The sequence below is a fragment of the Poecilia mexicana genome, unplaced genomic scaffold, assembly GCF_051168715.1.
Source record: "Poecilia mexicana isolate PSO_F unplaced genomic scaffold, ASM5116871v1 scaffold_14, whole genome shotgun sequence".
In the NCBI taxonomy this organism is placed as follows: Eukaryota; Metazoa; Chordata; class Actinopteri; order Cyprinodontiformes; family Poeciliidae; genus Poecilia; species Poecilia mexicana.
The window spans coordinates 4,993,747-5,018,043 of record NW_028263383.1 but is presented as its reverse complement, the minus strand read 5'-3'; the positions used below and the strand labels follow the sequence as shown (position 1 = coordinate 5,018,043).

At 39.4% G+C, this 24,297-nt stretch overlaps 4 protein-coding genes across 4 annotated transcripts in view; 1 reads left to right on the top strand and 3 right to left on the bottom strand.

Annotated features, from left to right (window-relative positions):
- Nucleotides 1-1,626: 1,626 nt before the first annotated feature.
- Nucleotides 1,627-2,921, bottom strand: snrnp35 (small nuclear ribonucleoprotein 35 (U11/U12)). The gene has a single exon (XM_014992871.2). It carries the CDS (start codon nucleotides 2,751-2,753, stop codon nucleotides 2,085-2,087), a length of 669 nt encoding a protein of 222 aa, XP_014848357.1. The 5' UTR covers nucleotides 2,754-2,921; the 3' UTR covers nucleotides 1,627-2,084.
- Nucleotides 2,922-3,869: 948 nt separating this feature from the next.
- Nucleotides 3,870-8,291, bottom strand: bud13 (BUD13 homolog). The gene is made up of 10 exons (XM_014992885.2): nucleotides 8,108-8,291; nucleotides 7,882-7,969; nucleotides 7,573-7,657; nucleotides 7,161-7,493; nucleotides 5,841-6,130; nucleotides 5,643-5,751; nucleotides 5,407-5,545; nucleotides 5,145-5,326; nucleotides 4,957-5,038; nucleotides 3,870-4,186 (listed from the first exon to the last, which is right to left on the bottom strand). Exons 1-10 carry the CDS (start codon nucleotides 8,245-8,247, stop codon nucleotides 4,093-4,095), a joined length of 1,542 nt encoding a protein of 513 aa, XP_014848371.2. The 5' UTR covers nucleotides 8,248-8,291; the 3' UTR covers nucleotides 3,870-4,092.
- A 1,492-nt stretch (nucleotides 8,292-9,783) lies between these two features.
- On the bottom strand, nucleotides 9,784-11,904 carry LOC106921296 (thy-1 membrane glycoprotein). The gene is made up of 4 exons (XM_014992898.2): nucleotides 11,771-11,904; nucleotides 11,256-11,313; nucleotides 10,243-10,569; nucleotides 9,784-10,165 (listed from the first exon to the last, which is right to left on the bottom strand). Exons 2-4 carry the CDS (start codon nucleotides 11,290-11,292, stop codon nucleotides 10,068-10,070), a joined length of 462 nt encoding a protein of 153 aa, XP_014848384.1. The 5' UTR covers nucleotides 11,293-11,313; nucleotides 11,771-11,904; the 3' UTR covers nucleotides 9,784-10,067.
- A 1,628-nt stretch (nucleotides 11,905-13,532) lies between these two features.
- Nucleotides 13,533-24,297, top strand: part of nectin1a (nectin cell adhesion molecule 1a) — a 29,935-nt gene continuing 19,170 nt past the window's right edge. Inside the window, exon 1 of the mRNA XM_014992909.2 lies at nucleotides 13,533-14,138. Coding sequence (XP_014848395.2) covers nucleotides 14,087-14,138 — 52 coding nt within the window. The 5' untranslated portion in view covers nucleotides 13,533-14,086. The remainder of the gene's footprint in view (nucleotides 14,139-24,297) is intronic.

The window sequence follows — 24,297 nt, the reverse complement described above, 5'->3', positions numbered from 1 at the left end:
AAAGAAGACATAAACAAAAAGAAAATATACTGAAATGATGCTGGTGATTGTAACAGAAAATGTAAAGAAGTTTAAAGCACTTTTTCAACAAAGTGTTGAGTAAGATGTGCCATTTATAACTGTAACATTTTCCTAACCACACATATGATGAATAAAGCAGAAGACAACTAAAAAAAAGATTTGTATTTGCTTTTTATAATCAGGATCTTAATAAAAAAGGGTCTTACTGCTGTTTTCCCAGGCTTTTTCATGTAACCGAGCGCAGCTACCAAGATGGAGACCAAATCCAAAGGTGCTACGTATATTTTAAAATAAGCTGTGAGTTTATAGGTCTTAGCGGAGACATTTGTACTTTGTTCTTTATAGACCTCTCAGTTAGTGTGAGGGTTGTGGGTAATTGTTTGTTTATTAGGCTATTCTCTCCATGTAGTGAAATACAAACAATGCAACAAATGAACATGTCTGAAAAAGACAAAGTATTAGAAACGAAATCCACTTAATCAAATCTGAGCTCTTGAACATTTTTCAAACTTTTCAGCTGTTGCTATGCGTGTTTAGGGTCAATATCTGGCTGAACAGTGAACATCTCCTCCTGTCTGAAGTCTTGGAGCTTCTAACAGGCTTTTTTCTTTATCCAAGATTGCTCTATATTTAGGTCCATTCATCTTCCTATCAAAACTTATCAGCTTCCATGTCCCTGATAAGAAAATTATCCCCACAACACAATGCTGCCACTATGATGTTCTTTTTCAACCACATTAGCATTTTGCATGTAGTTCCATTTTAGTTTCTTCTGACCAAACCCCTATCTTCATGTTCAATGGTCTCCTGTGGCTAATGACAAACTTCTTATAGCTTTCCCCCTGCCCTCCTTCATAGAGGCCACATTTGAGGAGAGCATAGTAACTAAAGATGGATTCTATACCTGAGCTGTGGATCTCTGCAGCTCCTTCAGAGTTAATATGAAACTTTTCTTCTGTGGTTAATGCTCCAACACCTTAGTTTGTATTTGTGCCACTGATTTTGAAATGATGGACTGTTCATTTAGCACAGCTCATCTGTCTGTGTTCTGACTTTGCAGGAATGAAATTTAACACTTTGCAAAAAGAGGCATACCCAAGCTGGCTCATCATGAAGCTCAGGGAAGCTGACAAGCAGAAACTGGCTTCATCCAGACAACAAGGCCTCTGAGTTCTAACCTGCACAAGTTTAGTCATGTTGGAAATAAAATATTCTGCTATTTTAATCCTGAGGCAGGGAACAGCTACTGTAACATCTTTGACAACTATAAAACTTTTGACAAGTAGGCCAAATATTCTTACTACAGTCTTATTTGCCAGTCCTATATAACAAAAAATAGATTTCTAAAAGAGGCCTATTTGCAAAACATCTCAAAACTTTTTTCTTTTAATAATTTTGCACTTTAACCAATCATCAAGGTCGTTAGATTGTAACAATACACTCCTGTACCAGATCTAACAGTCATTTCCCCCCTTATGTTATTCACAGACCCTCTCCATAAAATCTGACAGAACTTTAACTTCTAGATCTGCAAAGCTGGTAGAGACATAATCACAAAAAGTCTGTAGCTGCGATTGCTCAGGGGGTGTTAAATACAAATAAACCTTTGTTTACTTGTTTTATTTTATTTGGATCTCTGGGGGGCTTTATACTCTTGTGTCATACAATCATGGTTTAAAACACTTTACGATCCTTGTTAGCAAAAATCAAAACATTTGTGTCAACGTTAGCAAACTGGCACATATAAGAACTGAAATAAACGGTCTTATTGAAACAGGAATGGAGAAAAACTAATTCTGACTTGCAGAATTGAAAAAGAAATTTTTACTTCTTTGCATGTGGACAACTTGGATGTAATGTACAAGGTGCTATTATACAATAAATATAATTGGACTCCTATTGAGTTTGAAGAGCCCAATAAGTATTTTTAACAACAAAAAAATGTTTTTAAAAGGGAAAATTGAAATTATTGCACATCACGTAAAGCAATCTGTTCTTTAAAGACCACCTGGCATTTTACAGTCTGGTATTTTAGTCTAAAATGCCTATAAACAGCATAATCATCATCTCCAGTCTCTGTGTCTGCGATCACTCCTGTCTCTCTCCCGGTAATCTCTTCTGTCTCTACTGCCCCAGTCGCTCTCTCCGTACCGGCGTCTGTCCCCCCTGGCTCTCGGCTCTCCTCGGTCTCTATCCCCCAGTCCACGCTCCTGCGTGGCCCCGGGACCCAGGTTTATCGGTTTGCGGAAGGGTCTGTCCCTGCCGCCGAAACGCAGCTGTCCGGACTCCTTTTTGCCGCCCAACCCGCCCCCGAGACGCCGCGGTACCCATCCTCTGAGAGTCCTCTCCTGCTCGAAGTCCACGAACACTTCGTGCTGGTCCACCACCAGCTTGTCGGCGTCCCGACGGGCCCGACTCACGGACCGCTCCTCCTTGTATTCTATGAAGGCGTATCCTTTGGAGAAACCCGTAACGATGTCCCGAACAAGCCGGAGCCGCCGTATGTCTCCATATTTTGAGAACACTGTCTGCAGCTTGTCTTCAGTTGTCTGGGGGTTCAAGCGGGCCACAAACAATGTGAGCAGCGGGTCGCCAACGACGCCCTTGTTGGGCTTATAGCGGGCAGACATGGCCCTCCATACCGCCCGGTCATGGGGCTCCACGTCTGTCCCGTCGATGCTGCCAGCTTTCAGGGGGTTATAGTCTTTCGCTATTGGACACCAGTCAGACATTTTAGCTGTGGTGGTTTTTCAGGCTTCAAATGCAACAGTAGCAGCTACTCAGACTGATATAACTTGGCAACACGGACATTTACCGTTAAAAACAGTTACTTCTGTTCGTTATAACGCTGAAGTATCGAAGCGCATCAACAAAAATAATCCGTGAGGAAACGAGGTCTTCTACGTCACATTTTATTGGTTCCTACTTGAGGACGTCTCCTCTTCTCCAGGCTTTCCAATGAGACGCGCAATAACAGGATGGATAATTATTGCACAATTAATTATCGTGAATAACAATATTTCCCCCCAAAAATAGGATGTTTTATTTACTGCACCAATAATAAACTAATTATGTTTACAAATATCCACCCAAACTGCTAGCTTCTTTGGGATCGTTACCTTTGCTGCTTGAATTGTTTTTTTAATGTTGGTTTCACGAAATTATAATTAAATCATTTAAATAGGCGGTATTACACATTTGCCAGGCACACTGTGCTAAAAAATTGCACTTTCAAGTAACTGTTACCTTCAGTTACAAAAATGTACGTCACGTATAACAAAAGACATTTGACTCATTGAAATTGGGCCTGTCTCTAAAAATTCCAACTCTAACCCCCTATCTTCAGCACGTCACCAAAACAAGGCGTTTACGTTCTGCACTTAGTTTTTTAAATATTTCCCTTATGACAATAAATGACAATTACAAATTCTTTTGAACATATTGCCTACGTCGGACCTCCCAAAATGTCCCACTTTTTGTTATGGCGTTTGCAGAATATTTTTTCCATTTTAGTAAAGTTAAACTCAGTGAGTTGTAGTTAATATATAATTAAAGAATATGATAGGGAGTTCAGTTGCTTTTTATCATAGGGACAGTGGGTCTTGAAAAGATTTATTCCCAGAATAAATGAAAACATCTAAAAACTTTGATCTTCGACTTTCTTTGATGATCTGAAATATGTGACACACAAACCAAATACCTTTTCACAGTTCTGCAAATACCTCGTCTTACTACTGCAACACTTAAAAGTGCATTCCACCGCTTTAACATGGCTTGGTTTCAGTATAATTGCATGAATAACAAAGAATTAACTTTGAATTTAGGGATGAAAACACACTACACAAAGCTTTACAAAAACATTATTTAATGAGAACAGTGAAAACTAATTTTTTTACTTTGGCTCTGTTATAACAAAAATCATCAAAATGATTCTACTTTACTACTATTTACACTGTCACGCTGCCTTTGATACATTAATGAACTGGATCAGACAGAGCAAAAACCTTTTCAGCCCATTAGAAAATACATTTCCACATTGCATTTGTTTCATCAGAACAAGGGGATTTAAATTTACATGTCCTCCACGCTCCACTTGTACGCTTCCTCCTGGAGAGCTTTTTTATCAGCTATCCGTGTGTAGCGCTTCTGTTCAAATCCATTGGATCTATAAAACGGCGCAAACAGAAACATTGTCACAACAGTCTTATAAGTTTACTAAATAAACTTTAGTTAATAAAGTAAACCATACTTTCAACACTTTTTTGACAAGAGACTTTAGGTTGAGATCTGCTTAGGGTCAATATCCTGTTTGAAGGTCTATTGATGCCCAAGCACCAGCGAACAAAAATCTCTTTATTGTTACAGTGGAAATTGAAACCTCAGTGGCTGCAGGTCTTTTTTAAGTCACTTGAGGGTTTTTGACCTCCAACCTCCTGGTGTCTCTTCTAATTATCAGGGTATTTTGTAACTTTTTGCACCTCTTCCCCTTTCCACTTTAGGTAAAGGCAATGATTTCTTCTCTCAGGTTTTTGGACTATTCCTTTCCACTATACAATGAAAAGCTTCCATCAACAGCCCAAAACCATCTGCAAATGTGAGCTTTTAGGAAGAACTCCATCCAGTTATATCCATTAGACACACAAATAGTCACTGAATGCAGGACGTATACGTCCTGCATTCAGTGACTATTTGCAAAAACTGTTTGAATTTAGATAAAAATAATTTTGATATTAGTGCTATTTAACTATTGAAGTTGTTTTTGTCTCATTTGCTCATGGCAACCAGGTGAACAACATAGAATTTTGCCAATAAATGTAATTCCTGTTGGTATTAGGGTAGGCTTTGAATACTTTTAGGTGCAACGGTGGAAGAGCTACACAATGATTTCACCATCTGTTCTTCTGTGATTTCATATGAACCATCTACAAGCCTTACCTGTCGACTCCATCCCACCGATAACCTGGTTGAATGTTAAACCGATTTGGAGGCGGCGGAGGCCCTTGGTAGCGAGGTTTCGCTGCAAATCAGATCACAAAAACAAACCTGTTGACTTGGTATCTCTTTGGAAAACAGCTAACTGCAGAGACTTTATTGAGGTAAATGAAAGTGAGAGACATTCAAACCTGGTGTTTTTGTGCTGCGCTCCTTTTTGCGCCTGAGCATCCCAGCCATAGGATCCCCTTCCCTTTCCTGCTCTCTCAACATTCGGTCAAGATCCTCGTCGTCATAGTGACGTGCCAGCGGCTTTTGGGCTTCATGCAGCGCATCTTCTAGTTTCTGCTGTTGCATCTGTCCCTGGGCCAACCTGCAAATATTTTCATTTAATGAATCATATTACACATTTTGATGTCTTCTCAGATGTTAAATAATGCTTAACAGATTTACCCTCTTCCCCACTGAGCATATTTCTCATCCTTTGCAGCTTTTTCTCCAGCTTTTTTTCTCTGTTCTTCTCTTTCTGAATCCAAATCCCTCTTTTTACCACTCTTGTCTCGGAATACCGTCTGGGCATTCCGGGATTCATCTAGTCAAGGTATGAATCATGCAATGAAACACCCTGTATATTTTACAATATTCAGTCAAACAGAAACAAAGTGAAGGAAGAAAAAGACGAAACTAACCTTCTAGCGGCTGATTATTTTTTTCCCGTCGTCGGTTTTCTTCCTGTTCTTTTTTTAAGACATCAATAGAAACCAGACCTGCTTTTCCCCCTGAAAGCATCCTTGGGCCCTGTAAAAATAGACAAGAAAATTTTAAATTTCAAAGCAAAACATGTTTTGACATCAGTCATGGATATATACATATATATTTTGGCTTACTTGTGAGGGCCCAGATCTTCGAGGTGGCGACAAGTCGCCATCTGAGTCTTTTCCACTCCGCGGCCGTCTGGGTGGAGACTGGTCAGAATCGGAGCCCTGTCTTCCTTTTGGACGTCTCCTTGGAGGAGACTGATCTGAGTCCGACGCTTCCCGCTTCACAGGCTTTTTTCGAGGAGGTGACTGGTCAGAATCTGAGTCATGCCGATTCTGAGTTCTTTTGGCGTGAGGTGATCGCCGAACGTCCGGTGATCGTCGATTTGAACTGTGCTTGCTTCTGCTAGGAGAGGAATCTAAAAATAATATTTAAATGATCAGTCAACTGTCAGTCAGGATACACAAACTGCTATTCAAATTAGCTCTTCAAAAGTTTCATCATAACATTACAAATGAAAAGTAACAGTGACTGAAATGAAAATACTTAAGACTTTCTATTGCATCTTTACAGCACCTTACTAAAGTATTCATGGCCCTTTTCACCCTTTTCTTAACATTTTATTGCAATGCAGTCACAAACTTTAATGTATTTAGTGAGATTTGATTTGTTGGAGCCCTACAAACTACTGAAGAAATAATGATAAATGGCTACCTCTTCAGAAAGAGAAATCTGAAGGTGGGGCACCTATTTAGCCCTTAAATAAAATCCAGTGCCACTTCATTACTAATTCCAGTCCACCTGTATGTACTTTTATCTCTGTATAAGTACAGCTATTCTATGAAGGGCATGGAAGGTTGTCAGCGACCCTTGGTGAACAAAAAAAAAAAAAAAAACATCACAAAGGCCAAGGAGCACAAGGTCTATGGCAGGGGTGTCAAACTCCAGTCCTCAAGGGCCACTGTCCTGCAGTTTTTAGATGTACCACAGGTACAAAACACTGGAATGGAATGGCTTAATTACCTCCTCCTTGTGTAGGTAAGTTCACCAGAGTCCTGCTAATGACATAATTATTCTATTCAGGTGTGGTGCAGCAGAGGCACATCTAAAAGTTGCAGGACACCGGCCCTCGAGGACTGGAGTTTGACACCTGTGGTCTATGGTATCTCAAGAGGAGCTACTAGTCATCTCACTTTATGGAAGTTTGATAGAATAACAAGTCAAATTTGCAGTTTGCCACATAGAAGTCAAAGCAAAAACAAACAGCACATCATGCTGAACATCCACCATGCTAGTAGTAAATCAAGGTAGTGGTTGTATCAAGCTGTGGGGATAGTTTTCTTTTGCAAGGTGCTGTATGTCAAAAAAGATGGCATAAGTTATACAATATCAGAGACGGAGTCCAGATTATGTTCGAAACAAAAAAGCAATTTACTTTCCCCACCCACCTTTACTTTGCGCCTTTCTTTGCTTTCCTGAATGCTGCCTTGGAGGTGACACATCTGGAGAGTCGTGCCGAGTTTTCCTGGGAGGGGATACATCTGGAGAATCATGGCGGACTTTTCTGGGAGGAGAAGCATCTGGAGAGTCGTGGCGAATTCTCCTGGGAGGAGAAGCATCTGGAGAGTCATGTCTCTTATTTGTGGTAGGAGAACCGTGTTTATTTCCCTTTAGTGAACGTTCTGAGGAGTTAGGCCGTATTTTGCTTGACACAACAGGGTCTGTGTGTTCACTTCCTTTGTCCTCCTCCTCCTCCTCCTCCTCCTCTCTGTCCTCATCAGCTACACAACAGGAGATTTGAAGTAAATATCAATCCAGATTCACACATGAACAAATTCTTTTTATTTGCTTCACTGTTACCTCCAACAACTTTCCATCTGTTGCTGGTCCTAAAGACTTCCAGTTGTTTCACCTCATCTGGTCGCTCATCAATGAATTCAGCAATCTAAGAAAGTACAGAATTCAAAACACAGTAGATTAGTTTTCTTGGAATATTTTTAACGACTATATATGTTTTAATTGTTTTTCTAAACAAATAAACAACATATTTGTCTTAAGAACAAATATTTATTTTAATATTTGATAAGTAAGTAAAACTTAACAGTAAAAGGAGTGAAGGAATGAATGAATTTCGGCTAGCCTGCAAGCTAACGTTAGCTCGGTGCTTACCACTGGAGCCTCCTCTTCATCTTCTTCAACCTCCGTTTGCTCCTTCACCATCTGTCTCCAGTCAATGTCGTCGTCCACTATTTTAAGTCTTCAAATGGAAGAAAGCAAAATAAGACGAATATCGCATCAGCCTACCCGCCAAAGAGTCACCGAGACTCGAAACTAGCTTACGCGCTAGTGTAAATCTAAAACGTGAGCATCGCAGTTGGATTTTTCATTCACTCACCCTCTCTCGGGAACCTTACGTCGCTTCTTTTTTATCTTCCCTTTTGATTTACTAGAATTGTCGTCTGCTGACAAATACCGTTTGAGGTACTCAGCTTTAGAAAGTTCTGCTCCCTTGCTGTTGCTAGTAGAGGCGGCCATAATTAGATGTTTTTGGAAACTACGGATGACAATGAGGATCAAGCTTAAGCTAGCGAACAGAAGACGCGGATCTGCATCATTATGTAAACGGAACGTGGAGGGTGTCCAAATTGGGCGGAGTTTTTGGTTCTTTTTACGAGATCAGAACGAATGATCAGGGCGTGGGGGTATTATTTTTTGTAAATTTTGACGGAAAAAAACACAACATATACTTTTAATGCCAGGTAACTACATATTTCAACTCGAAAAGATAAAGTGAGCGTATATGCTAAAGATGTTTTGTTTGGTGCTGCATTGGTGATTTATTATATTATACTCTGTGCTGAACATGTATCTAAATAGAATTGGAAGTTTTGCTTTTGCTTTTGGGCATGTAAATATCAATTGATTATTCTCCCTATATCTGAAAGGCGTATTACTTTCAGATAACACTCGTTTGCAGTTCGAGCCAGCTTATGCACCGGCAATACTGAGAGGAGCGGACCTCGCCATTCGGAGTCCTTAGCATGGACCGCTGTTATTTGTGAAATTGCATTTCATATCATGTGGCCTCTTTTTTACTGGTGTAGTAGTAGTAGTAGTAGTAGTAGTGGTGGTGGTGGTATTATTATTATTATTATTATTATTATTATTATTATTATTATTATTATTATTAGTAGTAGTAGTAGTAGTAGTAGTAGTAGTATTATCATCATCATCGTCATTATTAAAAACTGATTTTTTCCCAGAATTGATTTCCATTTATAATAGTCTTATTATTTTATAAGAGAAACCTGCATTTCCAGCTAGAAATAAACTCCTAGGTTCAATGCAAATAATTCTACATCTAGATCTACCAGGAGTATAAATTCATTTAAATCTAAAATGATTGTTTTTTGTTGTTGTTGTTGTTGTTTTTTGTTTTTTGCATAGGGCCCAATTGGTTTGTCTCAATTGGACCCATATGCAGCTTCTATGCACCACAAATCTGGAACAAACGTCCTGAAAACTACAATGATACTGAAACATAGTTAATGTAAATCAAAGTTAAAAACCTACCTGTTTAGAGTTTATTTTGATTCATAATAACTTGAACACCTATCAGCATATTTGGTGTATATTTGTTCATGACTTTGATGATGGCATTTGACAAAATGTAATGCTTATTGCTTGTTTCATAGTTGGTTACTGTATAATGTTCTCATGGTATAAAGAACTTTACACCATAACTTTACTTGACTTGATTTGACTCGGTCTAATCTGGGTTTCAAATGTCAAATGAGTGAATCACTTCAAAATAGTTAACGCATTTAGTATTTCATATGAGTTCCAACATTTTACCCAGAGTAATCCTGCTTCAAATCTGCAAAAAAGAAACACTAATCTGCAGACAATCCCATTTTGCTGGGACTTTGGGCAGCAAATGTAAATGTTGGCTGATTGATGGGTGATTGGACCTTTAATGAAATTCTGCTGGCGAACCTCATACTTTGAACTGACTATGCATTTTTATTCATTTCAGGGGTTTTTTATGAGCACCCAGTAACCAGAAAATCATTGTTTGACTATATATTTAGCATTCTTTTATTGAAAACCAGAGCTCCATCACTATATATTCACATATGCAAGTTTTTGCAGTGCATTACATCACAAAAGATTTGTGCAGTTCTGAAGGCAAAAGGTCTCAGAGCGTCTTGAGTCATCTTCCTCGATGAAAGCATTCTAATGCCATAACAGCGATAAAACCTAAAGCTGTTGTGTTGATGGATGTGTATGTAGACAGAAGCAGGGCTGGGTTTGTTTGTGTGTAGATAGGCACAAGCTAGGGTGTCACATTTTATTCAACAGTGTGTATGAAAGAGGAAGATCAGCAGGGGGACGATCCAGGACCACGAGCTCTTCAGAAACAGGCTGACAGCCGAGCAAGGCTGCAGTTGTTCTGCAGGAGAACGGAAAAGTGTTAGTGTTGCTTTCAAAGCACTGAACCACACATTCGTAAATAGCTAATCCACCCACCTTTCTCCACGTTGATACTCTCAACCTGCCCAGATATTTTACACATGTAGGTGGTGTTGTGTGGGAGTGTGTTTGTGAAGCCTTTCAGAGTCATCCTATAGCCGTAGGGATCAAGCTCCACCACTTCGCTTTTGTCTCTGAACTGGGCCTCTGCAGCCGAGCCGGAAACATTCGTGTTGATCAGGGCCTCCTTGGTTCTAGATGACCAGGAGAACTCGTAGCTGTTGATTTTGTTGGGCTTGGGCTCGATCCGGCAGTCAACTCTCAGGTCCTCATCCTCTTCCAAGCACACAGAGATCAGCTGAGGTTGCACTGGGATCAGCAGCACTGGGTAAAATGCAAACAACAATGTGGCGTTGGAGAAAATGGTTGAAGCAGCTAAGTCTCATTTGTAATGACCACAAACACCACAGCCATTTTGTACACATTTAGCTGTCATTAGTGGATGTCCTAGTTTGACTCTTACCGTTAGCCATAGCAACATCTCATCACGTGGTAAAACAGATAGAGCTTGTATCTGTTTTTATGACCCTGAAGTGTTATAATCGAAAGCTGTTTGTTTGAATGCGCATCAGTAAATAATCTGGACAAATGCGGAAAAGCTTTTTGAAATAATCCATGATGAGTTAATAGCGATTAATACCGAAAGTGAGGCTTTTTATTCAACAGGATAATTACATAAAATAAATGCTTGAATATACAGCAAATTCTTCCCTGTAGAAATAGTCCATATTAGAAATGTTGCTTTATTATTTTTGTTTTATTTACTCGACTAAATCAGTAAGAAATAGAAATGGTGATAACTAATAAATCACATCCTTCAAGATGATATTTCAGTAATATACCCAGTTGCTTCATTCCTTCTTTAATATGCGATAAAGCAGCTTCTCCTTTTGGGAACAATCTCCTCCCTCAGATTTTTGTTTTTTTATTAGATACTTCTGATACTTCAAAATAGTTTGACTTAGCTTCTCAGTGCCACACCTTGGAAGTCTTTAGAACTGTACTCTCACCTCCAAGTATCCCACTTAGAAACAGAGATGTGAGCATGTTGAGGAATCACCCATCCAACTGTGGGAAAAATGACAAATGGGTTAATTAGACGGAGGAAGAGATAGGACTTAAACCTTAATACTGATGCATGCAAGTTGTTTTCTTCGGCTCGCTGCCAATAACAGCTGAAAATACTAAAATAGATCCTAATTTAGGTTTTTTGTCACAACAAACAGCTCATAGAGCTTGGAAAGTTCTGGTCAGAACCAACATGGATGTGTCCCGTGTGAAGAGCCTGACCCATCTGCGGTCCAAAGAGATGACGTAGCATAAGTTAGAGCATCATTCTCAACATTAAAGCTATTTTTATATATCTCAAGTTTTTTTTTTGTTATATTAGGTTGAATAAATTGGCCTCTCACTTTTATCCATCATGTCTTTATACCTACATGTTCCTGTATATTCCATCTCATACTCAGTACTTCACATTTACTCTCTAATATACAATTAATTAAAATCCCTGAGGGACTCTTACCTCCTGTCAAAGCTGAATGATGCAGCAGTTCCTTTCTGCTCCGTTAGTAAAAGCTAAGCGGCTGCTGTCGCCTCGGTGTGCAGCACTGCAGAGCATCCCACCACTGAGAAGCAGTGGGAACAGCACAGAGAGGTGGAGGGAGGCAGTGGGAGGGAGGGACGATCCTGGACCAGAAAGAGCGCTGATTCGTCTTTTTCTTCTGCAGTGGCTGACGGAAGCAATGAGCTGGCTGTCTGTGTGTGCTGAGAGGCAAAACTCGGGCATGGTCATCGCTTTTTGCCAGCAAGGAGTTGTCTGACCTTGCCTCTTTCCCTCTTTCGAGTCCTCCCCTGTGTCTCATGTTCTGAGTCATGCTGACCTGATTTGCCTTTCATGTCTCTGTCCAGTAAACGTCTCTCAAGAAGAGGAAGTGCTTTGTGCACCGAGCAGTCTCCTTATGATTTGCAAACACAAGAAAATGATTTCTAATGAGAACATGTGCAATGATTAGCATTTTGTTATGTTGCAAACACAATCCCAATAAAACACCGTGTTTTATTGGTATAGGGATGCTTTTCTTGATAAGTACAAGAAAGCTTGTCAGAAGATCACAGTAGAGATATATATTAGAATCACTTAGCTGAAGTCTACACCTACACCTACACCTAATTACCAGATTTAAAGATTTATGGTTTTAGAAACTCTCCAACCAACCTGGTGGGTGTCTGAGGTTCACCCTCCAGCAGAGAGCGACGCTGTTAATATAGCCAGAGGTTCAGGGTGACTGAATGCATGTGCACTCCACATTTTCAGTATTCAATCTGTAAGATGTTTTAAAAGCCATCAGCTAAAGCAGGTTTTTAGCACAAGAACAGGAGTACTATATGCCTGCCAAATAAAACTAAATACAAGGTGAAATAGAACTAAACAGTTAAACTCCTGCTTTAAGCAATTCTTCAGTCTATGCAGCATATAACGCATTCTTTCCTTTTAGAATGCGTTTTTGGCTTTGTCCCTGAGATAGTCTGCCCAAATAAAAACCCACTGTCATGTTTTCACAGCATCTCTGAATTCCATGACTCATTTGTGCCCCTTCAGAAATTTCCATCACTGTGCCGCTACAAAAAGCTCACTGTCTCCATCTGGAGGTTAGTGATGGTAGGTGTACAAAATGTAAGATAAATGTAAACGTATTTGCAAAACAATTTAAATGTTAGGTTAGGTTAAAATCAGGTATAACAGAAAAATACATGTACGGAAGATTTCTGCTAAATAAATGCCTTTAATATGAAGTTATTATTTTTTAGGTAATTTTCTATTAAATTTGAAAGTAATATTTATTTTTCTCCATTCCCTCCATGACCAAAAGACACTGTTTAGTTTACACTTAAACAAGCAGGATATAATATGAGTGATTTGTTTTGTGTAGAACCCAAACAATTTTAGTGTATTTTGAGAAAACAACTGTAAATGTGAATCCTCCTCAGGTAGTGTAGACATAAGTGTTTATTTTAGAGGGTAAATGTCAAGGTGATTAATTAGCACTTGATTAACAATAGCTTAATATACTGTTAATCAGTACTCCACCAATAAAAGAGTAGAGTAAAAATGTATGGTCCATGCATTGTCTCCGCCATCCACCAGGAGGTGCTGTACCATTCTCCACACTTTTAGATCTCATTGCTTTATTTTGAATCCGCCCAGGTTAGATTAGTAGCATTGAGCATTGATTAAAAATCCAACTGTAATTGTATTTTCATTAATAGGACACAAAATTGCAAAAGTAAATACATAAACAGAAACTATGTATTATGAGATAATGTTTTATTACAGATTAATTTTTGCTAAACATCTAATTGAAGCTCAGGTAAAGGGGGCCCCTTCATTGACAGCCTTACAATCCGTAGCTCCGTCCCTGTCTGGAGTGTTAATTGCGTCCTCGGATCACAGCTCTGAATTTCTCTACACAGGCGCCCTGCGCTGCCCGGGTTGCTCGGCTCAGCCCTCATAGGCTGTTTGTCGGTCGGGGCTGGGGGAAGTCTATCTCGGAAATAATCTGCCCACGCGTGTAAGCGGCTTTATCCCCGCCGAGCCTCAGACCGCTGCAGCTCCGGCTCCACACTCAGCGCCAGAAAGAAAAAGTGACACAGGTCAGACTGACCAGTTGGAGGTTGCGCACGGCTTGTGCCACACATGAACGGACTCTGGTGCTGAAGCTGAGTCTATTTCTTCACTTTAAAAAACAAACAAACAATTATTATTCCAAGAGCCAAGAGGAGTTACAGAAGCTTACTCTAGGGATTTAAACAGAGAGAAACTGGCAACGGTGTTCAGGACATGGAACAGGCTGGACTTTGGATATTCTTTGTGACTACTTGTGTTATTTCAGGTAAGATTGATAAAAAAAAAAAAAAAGAAACAAAAAAGAAGCTCCAAATAAAATTTCTGCAAAGTATTCGCTTCTCAACTTATCCGAGGTTTCATGTATTCACACATTAAATACTTTGTGTGGTAATATTTAAATCATTTTTATTCTCTAATTCAGATTTATTGGACCCCTCTGTTTTAATTCATTCAAAATGTTAATTTTAATTCCTGTGACAACATAGTAGTGACGCCTTGTTTTTTTCTCATAGTCTCCTCTTAATATGGAAAACTCAAATAATAGGCACTATTATAAACATTTTTAAATACATATGTTCAAGTGTAAATGCAATTTAGCTATTTAATTTTATAAATGAAGCTGACGCCTAAGTGGCAACAATGTATACTACTATACTGCATACTGCAGTCCAAAATTAGGCTTCTGTTTTGTATTTTTCTTAAGGAAAAGTACAAGTAATAAAAGAGTAAAACTTAAATAAGGAGATAAAGAAATATGAGTAATTCATCCTCATTATAAAAAAAATGTAGACTTAATATTAAATAAATTGTTCTTACTTGCTACTTTTGACTATAATGATATAACACAGATCAAGCATAACATTAAAACCACTGACAAGTGAAGTGGATATCTTTCTGTCCTTTAGTGGGATAGCTTCAGGAAGCATTCGTTCTCAAAGATGATGTGTTGGAAGCAGGAAAAACTGGCCAAGTAAAAATGGTTTGACTGATGTTGAGAACTTCTGATGACTAGACCACGAGGTGGAAGCATTTTCGAAATTGCAGATGCTGTGGTTTGTTCCCAGTCTGCTGTGGTTTGTTCCCAGTCTGCAGTGGTTTGTTCCCAGTCTGCAGTGGTAAGTATCTATGAACTGGCAACATGATCATTAGCAGCCAAGGCACTGTGGTGCAGGTGTGAGGATGGTGGCTCCTTGGCATAAGGAAAGATAAATATTTGATTATTTGGACATTTCTATATGTTGTGTTAAGTCAACATTGTTTTATGTTTCTTTTAGGTTTCATTTTGTTCAGTTTATGCCAATCATTCCTTGTTTTATTCTGCAGTGTGGTTTTTTGTTGTTGTCAGTTTTCCTTCCTGCCTTTTTGTCTCACTTCTGGCTTTGTTGCCAGCACACCTGTGTGGATTTACAGTCCCGGTTTCCTCTGTGTGTATTTGTCAGATCCACATGTTATTTATCTCTGCTTCATAATGATTTCCTGGTTTCTGTTACAGTTTGCCTTTGCCTCCCTTTGTTCAGGGTTTTGTTAGTGCATTATTCACATTGAATCTGATCCTGTGTCAAACAGAGACTTCCTGTTTCTTTAATGTTGTCTTCATATGCTTATCCTTTCCCCTGTACCATGATAACATGGATCATTTGGGATTGAGCAAAAATACCACAATATTGCTCTGTTTAATACTACTATTAAATAGCTACAGTAGTGCATTTTTGTTCACTGGTAGCAAAATTAAAAAGTGTAAAAAGTGGTGAATTAACCATTTTTGAGGGAGAAAATCAGCTATAAAATACAATTGGGTTTACTCAAAACAGCCTTATTCCTTTTTTGAGATCACCAGAGGCATATGGTGATAAAGTTTATTTGTTGCAGGGGAGATTTCATCTGACTTAAATAGCAACTTACAACAACAAAAAAAAGCAAAACCAAATACAAAACTGACCTTAGGATATACCTAAAATGAGTTTGACTAATTTTAAAGAAAAGCCTGGGTAAAACATTTGAAATAAAAATCTGAAAAATTGCTAACATGACTTATTGGGTCTTTTAGACCTCCATTTCTACTGCTGCTGCTCCATATGCAGAAAACACACTCTTTTCTTGCAGGACCTTCATATTGTCCACCCGAACTTGCGTTGCAGTTAAAGAAAAGCAGAAAAACTAACGCGAGTGCTGTTTGAGATGGCATAGCTGATGTGTGTCTGGAGGTTTATGGTGTGTGTGTGTGTGTGTGTGTGCGTTGGTATATGTGGTTTAGCAGGACATTTCGTCAGAATACACGCAACACTAGCAGGACATTTTGAATTAACGGGACAGGGGCGGTGTCCTGCTAATTTTGACAAAAATCTAAAAGCGTAGAAAGGTTTCTATTGGTCCAATAACCCCAAAAATGCAAAAAAAACGAGATGTCCGTTTAATACACATAAACCAGATTTTGTGTATAATTTGTGTATCGCCACAGTGCCCCCGGTGGCAACTCTGTGTAATAGCAGGACCTTATGAATATTCACACAAGCTCTTGTTCTGATTGGTTGTCTGCCGGAAGGTCCCGCTAATTACTACAGTGTCTTTCTAATTCACGTCGCTGTTTACACACATGAATTGTGTGTAAATTGCCAACTCTTACACTGGGGATGAGTTGGAAATATGATTACTCTGTGCTATAAGACTGAATATTTTATAAAGGTTAGTTGGATGCCTAAACCCAACCTTTTGTCCAACCTTACATTGGACAAAAGGTGTATGTGGCACCTAAAAATATACAGAAATTAATATATATTTTTGATCAAATATTTTTTATTTAAAATATTATGAATAATACGTGTGTGGAATAAGTGTGTGGATTAAAATAAATATAAACCATAAGAGAGCCATTTTTTTCACCAAACTACTGCTAACAGTTTGTTGATTCTGGTCTGCTCTGCATCCTCAGAACCAGAACCAAGCATTTTGAAGCAGAACTTAGCTTCAGTGCACCATAAATCTTGAATAAACTTACAGAAAACTGCAACACAGCTGAATTCCTTTAAATCAAGGCAACACCCCCCCACCCCCACCCCCAAAAAAACAACAATTTACAGTTGTTTCTAAATCTTAATCATTGGTACATGTATCAATATAATTAATGTATATGATTTTAATTTTGATTTTACTTTGAATTTAATTTCTATGTTTTTCTTTTTTTACGGTAAATGTATGTTAATTTTATCACTTTTTAGTCCTTTGATGTAAAGCACTTTGAACTGCCTTGCAGCTGAAATGTGCTATACAAATAAAATTGACTTGACAGCAGTTTTCAGATCTTGCCAAAGATTCTCCACTGAGTTTATGTCTAGACTTTGACTTTGCCATTCTAACACAGAAATATGTTTTTATTTATACCATTCCATTGTAGATCTGGCTTTATGTTTAGGGTAATTGTCCTGCTGGAAGGTGAACCTCTGCCCCAGCCTCAAGTCTTTTGCAGACTCCAGGTTCAGGAGTGTTCAGGTTTTCTTCCAAGATTTCCCTGTATTTGGCTCAATCCATCTTACAATCAACTCTAACAATCTTCCCTGTCCCTGAAGAAAAGAAGCACCCTCAGAGCATGATGCTGCCACCACCATTTTTGTCAGTGGGGAAGGTGTGTTCAGAGTTATGTGCAGTGTTTGTTCTCCACTACAAATAGTGCTCTGCATTTTTCCCAGAAAGTTAAATTTTGGTCTTGTCTTATCGTTTTTGCTGTATCCCAATATGGCTTCTGGCAAACTGCAAATGGGACTTCTTATAGTTTTCTTTATACAATGGCTTTTCTATTGCCACTCTTCCATAAAACCACATTTTTGCAGTGCATGACTAATAGTTATACTATACTGCATTTCAGAAATATCTCTGCATTTCATCCAGAGCCACCATGAACCTCTTGGCTGTATCTCTGATCAGTGCTCTTCTTGTTCAGCCTGTAAGTTTAGGTGGATGGCCTTTTCTTGGTAGGTTCACAGCTGTGCAATTTGCTCTTTCCATTTCCAGATGATTCGTGGAACAGTACTCTGTGAGATGGCCTAAGCCTGCTTTAAGCTTCTCCACAACTTTATCCCTGACCTGTCTGGTGTGTTCCGTGGACTTCATGATGCTGTTTGTTCCCCAATATTCTCTTAGCCAACTTTTGAGGCAGTCATAGAGGAGTTGAATTTTTTTACCATTTGCAGTCATCAGGCAACTTCTGAAGGCAATTGGCTGCATTCAGGGAAAGGGGGCTGAACACTTTTGCACACCGCACTTTTTAGCTTTTATTTGTAAAAACTGTTATGAATCATGTTTAGTTTTGTTTCTACTTCACAAGTATATACCACTTTGTGTTTGTCTTTCCCATAAAATTCTGTGAAAATATATTTCCAGTTGTGACAAAACTGGAAATTCAAGTTCAAGGGCTATGGATACTTTAGAAAGCCACTGTACAAATAGTAAGGCAAGTCCAATGACAGAACCACAACCGCCACAACCAAGTACCCAGTATAGTGTGAAGAAACATCTGAAGGGAATATAACCTTGAACACACCTCGTTAAAATGGGAAATGCCACACAAAGTGGTAGAAAACGAACAAGCTAAGATCCTGTGGGCCTTCCATATACAGGAAGACAAAATGGGAAAAGCAAACCAACTGAACATGGTGATCATTGAGCAGCAGAGCAAAGCAGTTGTTATGATGTAGCTATCCTGAATGAACAGAAGGTACAGAAAAAAACTAGAGAAATACCAAAGGCTAAAAAACCCCATCATCCTCCTAGAACTTGAGTGGTTGACTTATTTTGGGCTGTCTAGTCCACAATACTAAATTTTGCTCTAGATGGGGTCTGGTGTCCACATGTTAGGCCATTATTTTATGACTTGGTGGTGGTGGAAGATTATAACACATTACAGGTTAGACTCAAGATGTTCCGTGTTTCTTTTGTTGTGTAAGTTTACAAAAGTTAGCAACTGCATATATTTACCATGGTGCTAAACATGGTGATTTAAAATGAATAAGTATTTTTCTGAGAAAAATGTTGTCCACATATCATGTAAAACAATAATTCTTTGTTTTTGGAATCATTAGGTCCCAATCAGCCCATAGATGAATTAATAATGCACTCCATGTGAGAGTTTGGGTCTTAGGAGATTACAAAAAATGTGGAAGGTGAAAGCAACAGTAGTGCTTGTGGTCACTGAAACCCTTGGGGTAATGACCCCTAAACTGGAAGACTGGCTCAAACAAATACCTGGAGATAGATCAGACCTCTTGATACAGAGAAGCACACCTTTGGGAACTGCTAATAAACTGTGAAGACCAAGGATCAATGAAGTATTTTTGAATTTGAAAGAAGGGATAACCAGTCATGGAGTAATACAGAATTAGAAATATAAAAATAAAAATCGTTTATTTAAAAAATATTTAAAGTGCCAAAAATATCATGATTATTTATGTTACTGTTAAGACAAAAATTTAAAGATTGATATTTTGTCGTTATCTCAATGTCTCTACTCTGCATACATGCAGATTGTCTAGGTAGTCTAAATTGTCTATTGGCAGGTACATCAGCCAATCTTTTTCTGCAGGTGTTGTGTCTGCCATTAGACAACAGTTTTTGTTTTTATGATATAAAGTGTTTTGAACTGCCCTGCTGCTGAAATGTGCTATACAAATAAACATGATTAATTGATTGAACAGAAATGATTAAAGGAAGTGACAACATTGCTGGTGGGAGATACCATCTAACTGTTGCCTCTTAATTAAAGAAAAATGTATGATAAACTATTTAACTTTGAAATATTGAATGAAAGTTACAAAATATTACTCAAAATTTTCTTGTTCCTGAAAAAAATCAGACCTTGTGTGCTTCAGAAACAAAATGGAATAATCCTTTTGTTGTACCCCTCCTCCTCTGTCAACGTGGTACAATCCGTCAAGTCCAGGTGCAAGCCATTAGTATTAATTGAACTTGTTTCATTTGTTTTGCGTGGAGAAAGAGGTAAGACTCATACAGAATATCTTAAGACATTTAAGTACATATAGTTTTGTAATTTTGCTGAATGTTGTAGGTTACTTGATGCTTGGATACACCAAAGCATTTGATTTGCAGCATTTTAGCTAGTAATTACCAACCATGTTAGTCAGTGTACCAGAGTTTAAAGGGAAGGTGGCTCACTCCAGAATTAGATAAAACTGTATTTGGTCATTTTCTGTATATCAGTGAGTGATATTATTTCACAGGCACAAATGATCCTAGGTAATAATCATTAGTATTAAGATAATGTTTTAATATTTGAAGATTTTGAGAATCTGTCAATAGAAAGTCAATTATGTAGTACTGTGTACTTCAGTACATTTTCACATACAATAACATCAAATCATATTGTGTACAGCAGGGGTGTCAAACTCAAGGTCTTAAGGGCTGGTGTCCAGCAACTTTTAGATGTGTTTCTGATGCCACATGGCTGGATAAAATGGGGTGGTCATCAACTTGATTGCACTGAGAAGCTAATTCAGTCATATACTTAAGGTTTTTTAGACCAGACAAACATCTAAAAGTTGCAGTACCCTGGCCCTCGAGGCCTGGAGTTTGACACCCCTGGTGTACAGTATCATGTTGTATTCTCTGATCTTTGCAGGAGATGTCAACAACAAGGTCTCAGAGAGCAAACATGATTCCAGTTATTGCTCCTTAGGTGAAGATAAAGAAGGATTTGATGTAAAATACCTCAATTCATTTAAAGGTGAGTTGTGACTATATTATGCACAGGATTCCAGAGTTTATTAAATGATCATTTTTTTTCTTTTGTTTTACTTTTTCACTTTTAAACTATTTTTATACTGCACATTATTAGCATAGATCATGATCGATGATCATTATAATCAGAACATCTTTCTTATTCCGAAGGAGACAAGCAACTGCTCAAAATACAATAGAAGCGTATGTATATAAAATTTAAAAAAAAAAATTCCCTTCTCACCCTCTCTTTCATCCTCTGAGCTTGGGTCCTCTACCAGAGGCCTGGGAGCTTGAGGGTTCTGCGCAGTATCTTGGCTGTGCCTAGAACTGCACATTTCTGGACTGAGATGTCTGATGTTGTTCCTGGGATCTGTTTTAGCCACTGCTCCAGTTTGGGGGTGACTGCCCCGAGGGCCCCGATGACCACTGGCACCACTGTGGTCTTCACCTTCCAGGTCTTTTCCAGTTCCTCTCTGAGGCCCTGGTATTTCTCCAGTTTCTCATGCTCCTTTTTCCTGATGTTGTAGTCACTTGGTATTGCTACATCCACCACAACGGCTTTCCTCTGTTCTTTATCCACCGCTACAATGTCCGGTTGGTTCGCCATTACCATCTTGTCTGTCTGGATCTGGAAGTCCCACAGGATCTTAGCTCGGTCATTCTCCACCACCTTTGGGGGTGTTCCACACTTCGATCTCGGGGCTTCCAGTCTGAACAGATGTTTCTGTACACTATGCCCGCCACTTGGTTATGTCGTTCCATGTATGCTTTCCCTGCCAGCATCTTGCACCCTGCTGTTATGTGCTGGACTGTCTCAGAGGCCTCCTTGCACAACCTACACCTTGGGTCTTGTCTGGTGTGGTAGATCTGAGCCTCTATTGCCCTGGTGTTTAGGGCCTGTTCATGGGCAGCCAGGATGAGGGCCTCTGTGCTGTCCTTGAGTCCAGCTTTTTCCAGCCATTGGTAGGATTTCCTGATATCAGCCACTTCAGTTATTTGTCGGTGATACATCCCATGTAGGGGCCTGTCCTCCCATGATGGTTCCTCCAGCACCTCGTCCTCTGTTCCCCATTGCCTGAGACATTCGCTGAGCACATCGTCCGTTGAGGCTTTTTCCCTGATGTATTTATGGATCTTGGATGTTTCATCCTGGACAGTGGTTCTCACACTCACTAGTCCTCTGCCTCCTTCCTTACGGCTTGTGTACAGTCTCAGGGTGCTGGATTTGGGGTGGAACCCTCCATGCATGGTTAGTAGCTTCCAAGTCTTAACATCTGTGGCCTTCATCTCTTCCATTGGCCAGCTAATTATTCCGGCAGGGTATCTGATTACTGGTAAGGCACATATATCCATATATATATCCATATATCCATGAAAACATGGATATATATATATATATATATATATATATATATATATATATATATATATATATATCCTTCTCATCGTCCGTGGGTGGTCTCTTTCATCCTCTGAGCTTGGGTCCTCTACCAGAGACCTGGGAGCTTGAGGGTTCTGCGCAGTATCTTGGCTGTGCCTAGAACTGGACATTTCTGGACTGAGCTGTCTGATGTTGTTCCTGGGATCTGTTTTAGCCACTGCTCCAGTTTGGGGGTGACTGCCCCGAGGGCCCCGATGACCACAGGCACCACTGTGGTCTTCACCTTCCAGGTCTTTTCCAGTTCCTCTCTGAGGCCCTGGTATTTCTCCAGTTTCTCATGCTCCTTTTTCCTGATGTTGTAGTCACTTGGTATTGCTACATCCACCACAACAACTTTCCTCTGTTCTTTATCCACCACCACAATGTCCGGTTGGTTCTCCATTACCATCTTGTCTATCTGGTTCTGGAAGTCCCGCAAGATCTTAGCTCGGTCATTCTCCACCACCTTTGGGGGTGTTCCCCACTTCGATCTTGGGGCTTCCAGTCCATATTCTGCACAGATGTTTCTGTACACTATGCTCGCCACTTGGTTATGTCGTTACATGTATGCTTTCCCTGCCAGCATCTTGCACCCTGCTGTTATGTCCTGGACTGTCTCAGGGGCCTCCTTGCACAACCTACACCTTGGGTCTTGTCTGGTGTGGTAGATCTGAGCCTCTATTGCTCTGGTGTTTAGGGCCTGTTCCTGGGCAGCCAGGATGAGGGCCTCTGTGCTGTCCTTGAGTCCAGCTTTTTCCAGCCATTGGTAGGATTTCCTGATATCAGCCACTTCAGTTATTTGTCGGTGGTACATCCCATGTAGGGGCTTGTCCTCCCATGATGGTACCTCTAGCACCTCGTCCTCTGTTCCCCATTGCCTGAGACATTCGCTGAGCACATCGTCTGTTGAGGCTTTGTCCTTGATGTATTTATGGATCTTGGATGTTTCATCCTGGACAGTGGCTCTCACACTTGCTAGTCCTCTGCATCCTTCCTTACGGCTTGTGTACAGTCTCAGGGTGCTTGATTTGGGGTGGAACCCTCCATGCATGGTTAGTAGCTTCCAAGTCTTAATATCCGTGGCCTTTATCTCTTCCATTGGCCAGCTAATTATTCCAGCAGGGTATCTGATTACTGGTAAGGCATAGGTGTTTATTGCATGGATCTTGTTCTTGCCATTGAGCTGGCTTCTCAGGACTTGCCTTATTCATTGGAGGTATTTGACTGTGGCTCCTTTCCTTGTGACCTCATCGAGGTTGCCATTTGCTTGTGGTATTCCCAGGTACTTGTAACTGTCCTCAACAAATATATGGAGGACTGAGTTTTGAAATTACAAGTACAAAATAATGAGTTGCATTCAGTTGACAAAAAATGTTTAAGTAACCACAGAAAGACATCCAATTAGATCAATTAACTGATTTTGAAAAATGTTAATTTCAATTGCTACTATTTGATATATCTGCATTGTTTAAAGTTTATCCTACTTATTATGTGTACCTACAGGTTGGGGTGTGTTCAAAAAGCAGATTTCCTTATTGAGTACAGAGAAGTCATAAGTAGAAAGGAACAAGAAAACCGACTGAAAGTTTACCATGATACACTCGAGGTTCTTATGTTTGATTTCAACTTCAATGGACAAAAGCTTTGGTATGCGACTGTTTCAAGGTTGTTGTGTTTTTATTTTACATCTAAATACAGTGATGTAAACATTTTCAGCTTCATCAGTAAAAGTAGTTTTAGTTGGTAGAGGAATATCCTTCTGACATGCAAACACCAAATATGCAAAATCCTTTCCCTTGCATGGTATAATTATTCTTATTTTCATACTTAATATTTTAGTGTTGATGTTGCCAGAGAGGATGGATGATTGGGGAGGCTGGTAAATGATCAGATGAACCCAAACAGCAAAATGAAAGTTAAAAGAGTGGATGGAAGACCTCATCTGTTTATTTGCACTCAAATATATTGGTCCAGGGGAAGAAATCACTTATAATTATGGTGATTTTGACTGGCCATGGAGAAGAAAGGTGCTTATAAGTGTGAAAATACTATCAAAAATCATTCAAGTAGCACTGAAGACATATTTGAAGGATATGTCAAGTTGTAGTACAGGGTTTCATTATAGTTGAAAACAAGAAGTGGACAAGCACATACAGTAGGTGGACTTCATTTTTCTATTGAGAAGTATGGACTCATTCAGTGTACATCCCTTCATTTCAGATTTCCAAAGATGAACTGTCAGGTTGGTGATGTGGACGCATGCGGATCCTGTTCAACC

What these genes read in the sequence shown, in the direction of transcription:
- snrnp35 (XM_014992871.2), bottom strand. Translation starts at nt 2,753, where the DNA reads ATGTCTGACTGGTGTCCAATAGCGAAAGACTATAACCCCCTGAAAGCT.
- LOC106921296 (XM_014992898.2), bottom strand. Translation starts at nt 11,292, where the DNA reads ATGCTCACATCTCTGTTTCTAAGTGGGATACTTGGAG. An exon ending in TCTAAGTGGGATACTTGGAG is followed by an intron (nt 10,570 to 11,255) that starts GTGAGAGTACAG and finishes CATTTTACCCAG; the next exon opens with TGCTGCTGATCCCAGTGCAA. An exon ending in GAGTATCAACGTGGAGAAAG is followed by an intron (nt 10,166 to 10,242) that starts GTGGGTGGATTA and finishes GTTCTCCTGCAG; the next exon opens with AACAACTGCAGCCTTGCTCG.
- bud13 (XM_014992885.2), bottom strand. Translation starts at nt 8,247, where the DNA reads ATGGCCGCCTCTACTAGCAACAGCAAGGGAGCAGAACTTTCTAAAGCT. An exon ending in CAGATGGAAAGTTGTTGGAG is followed by an intron (nt 7,494 to 7,572) that starts GTAACAGTGAAG and finishes CCTGTTGTGTAG; the next exon opens with CTGATGAGGACAGAGAGGAG. An exon ending in CGGTGGGATGGAGTCGACAG is followed by an intron (nt 4,187 to 4,956) that starts GTAAGGCTTGTA and finishes GCCGTTTTATAG; the next exon opens with ATCCAATGGATTTGAACAGA.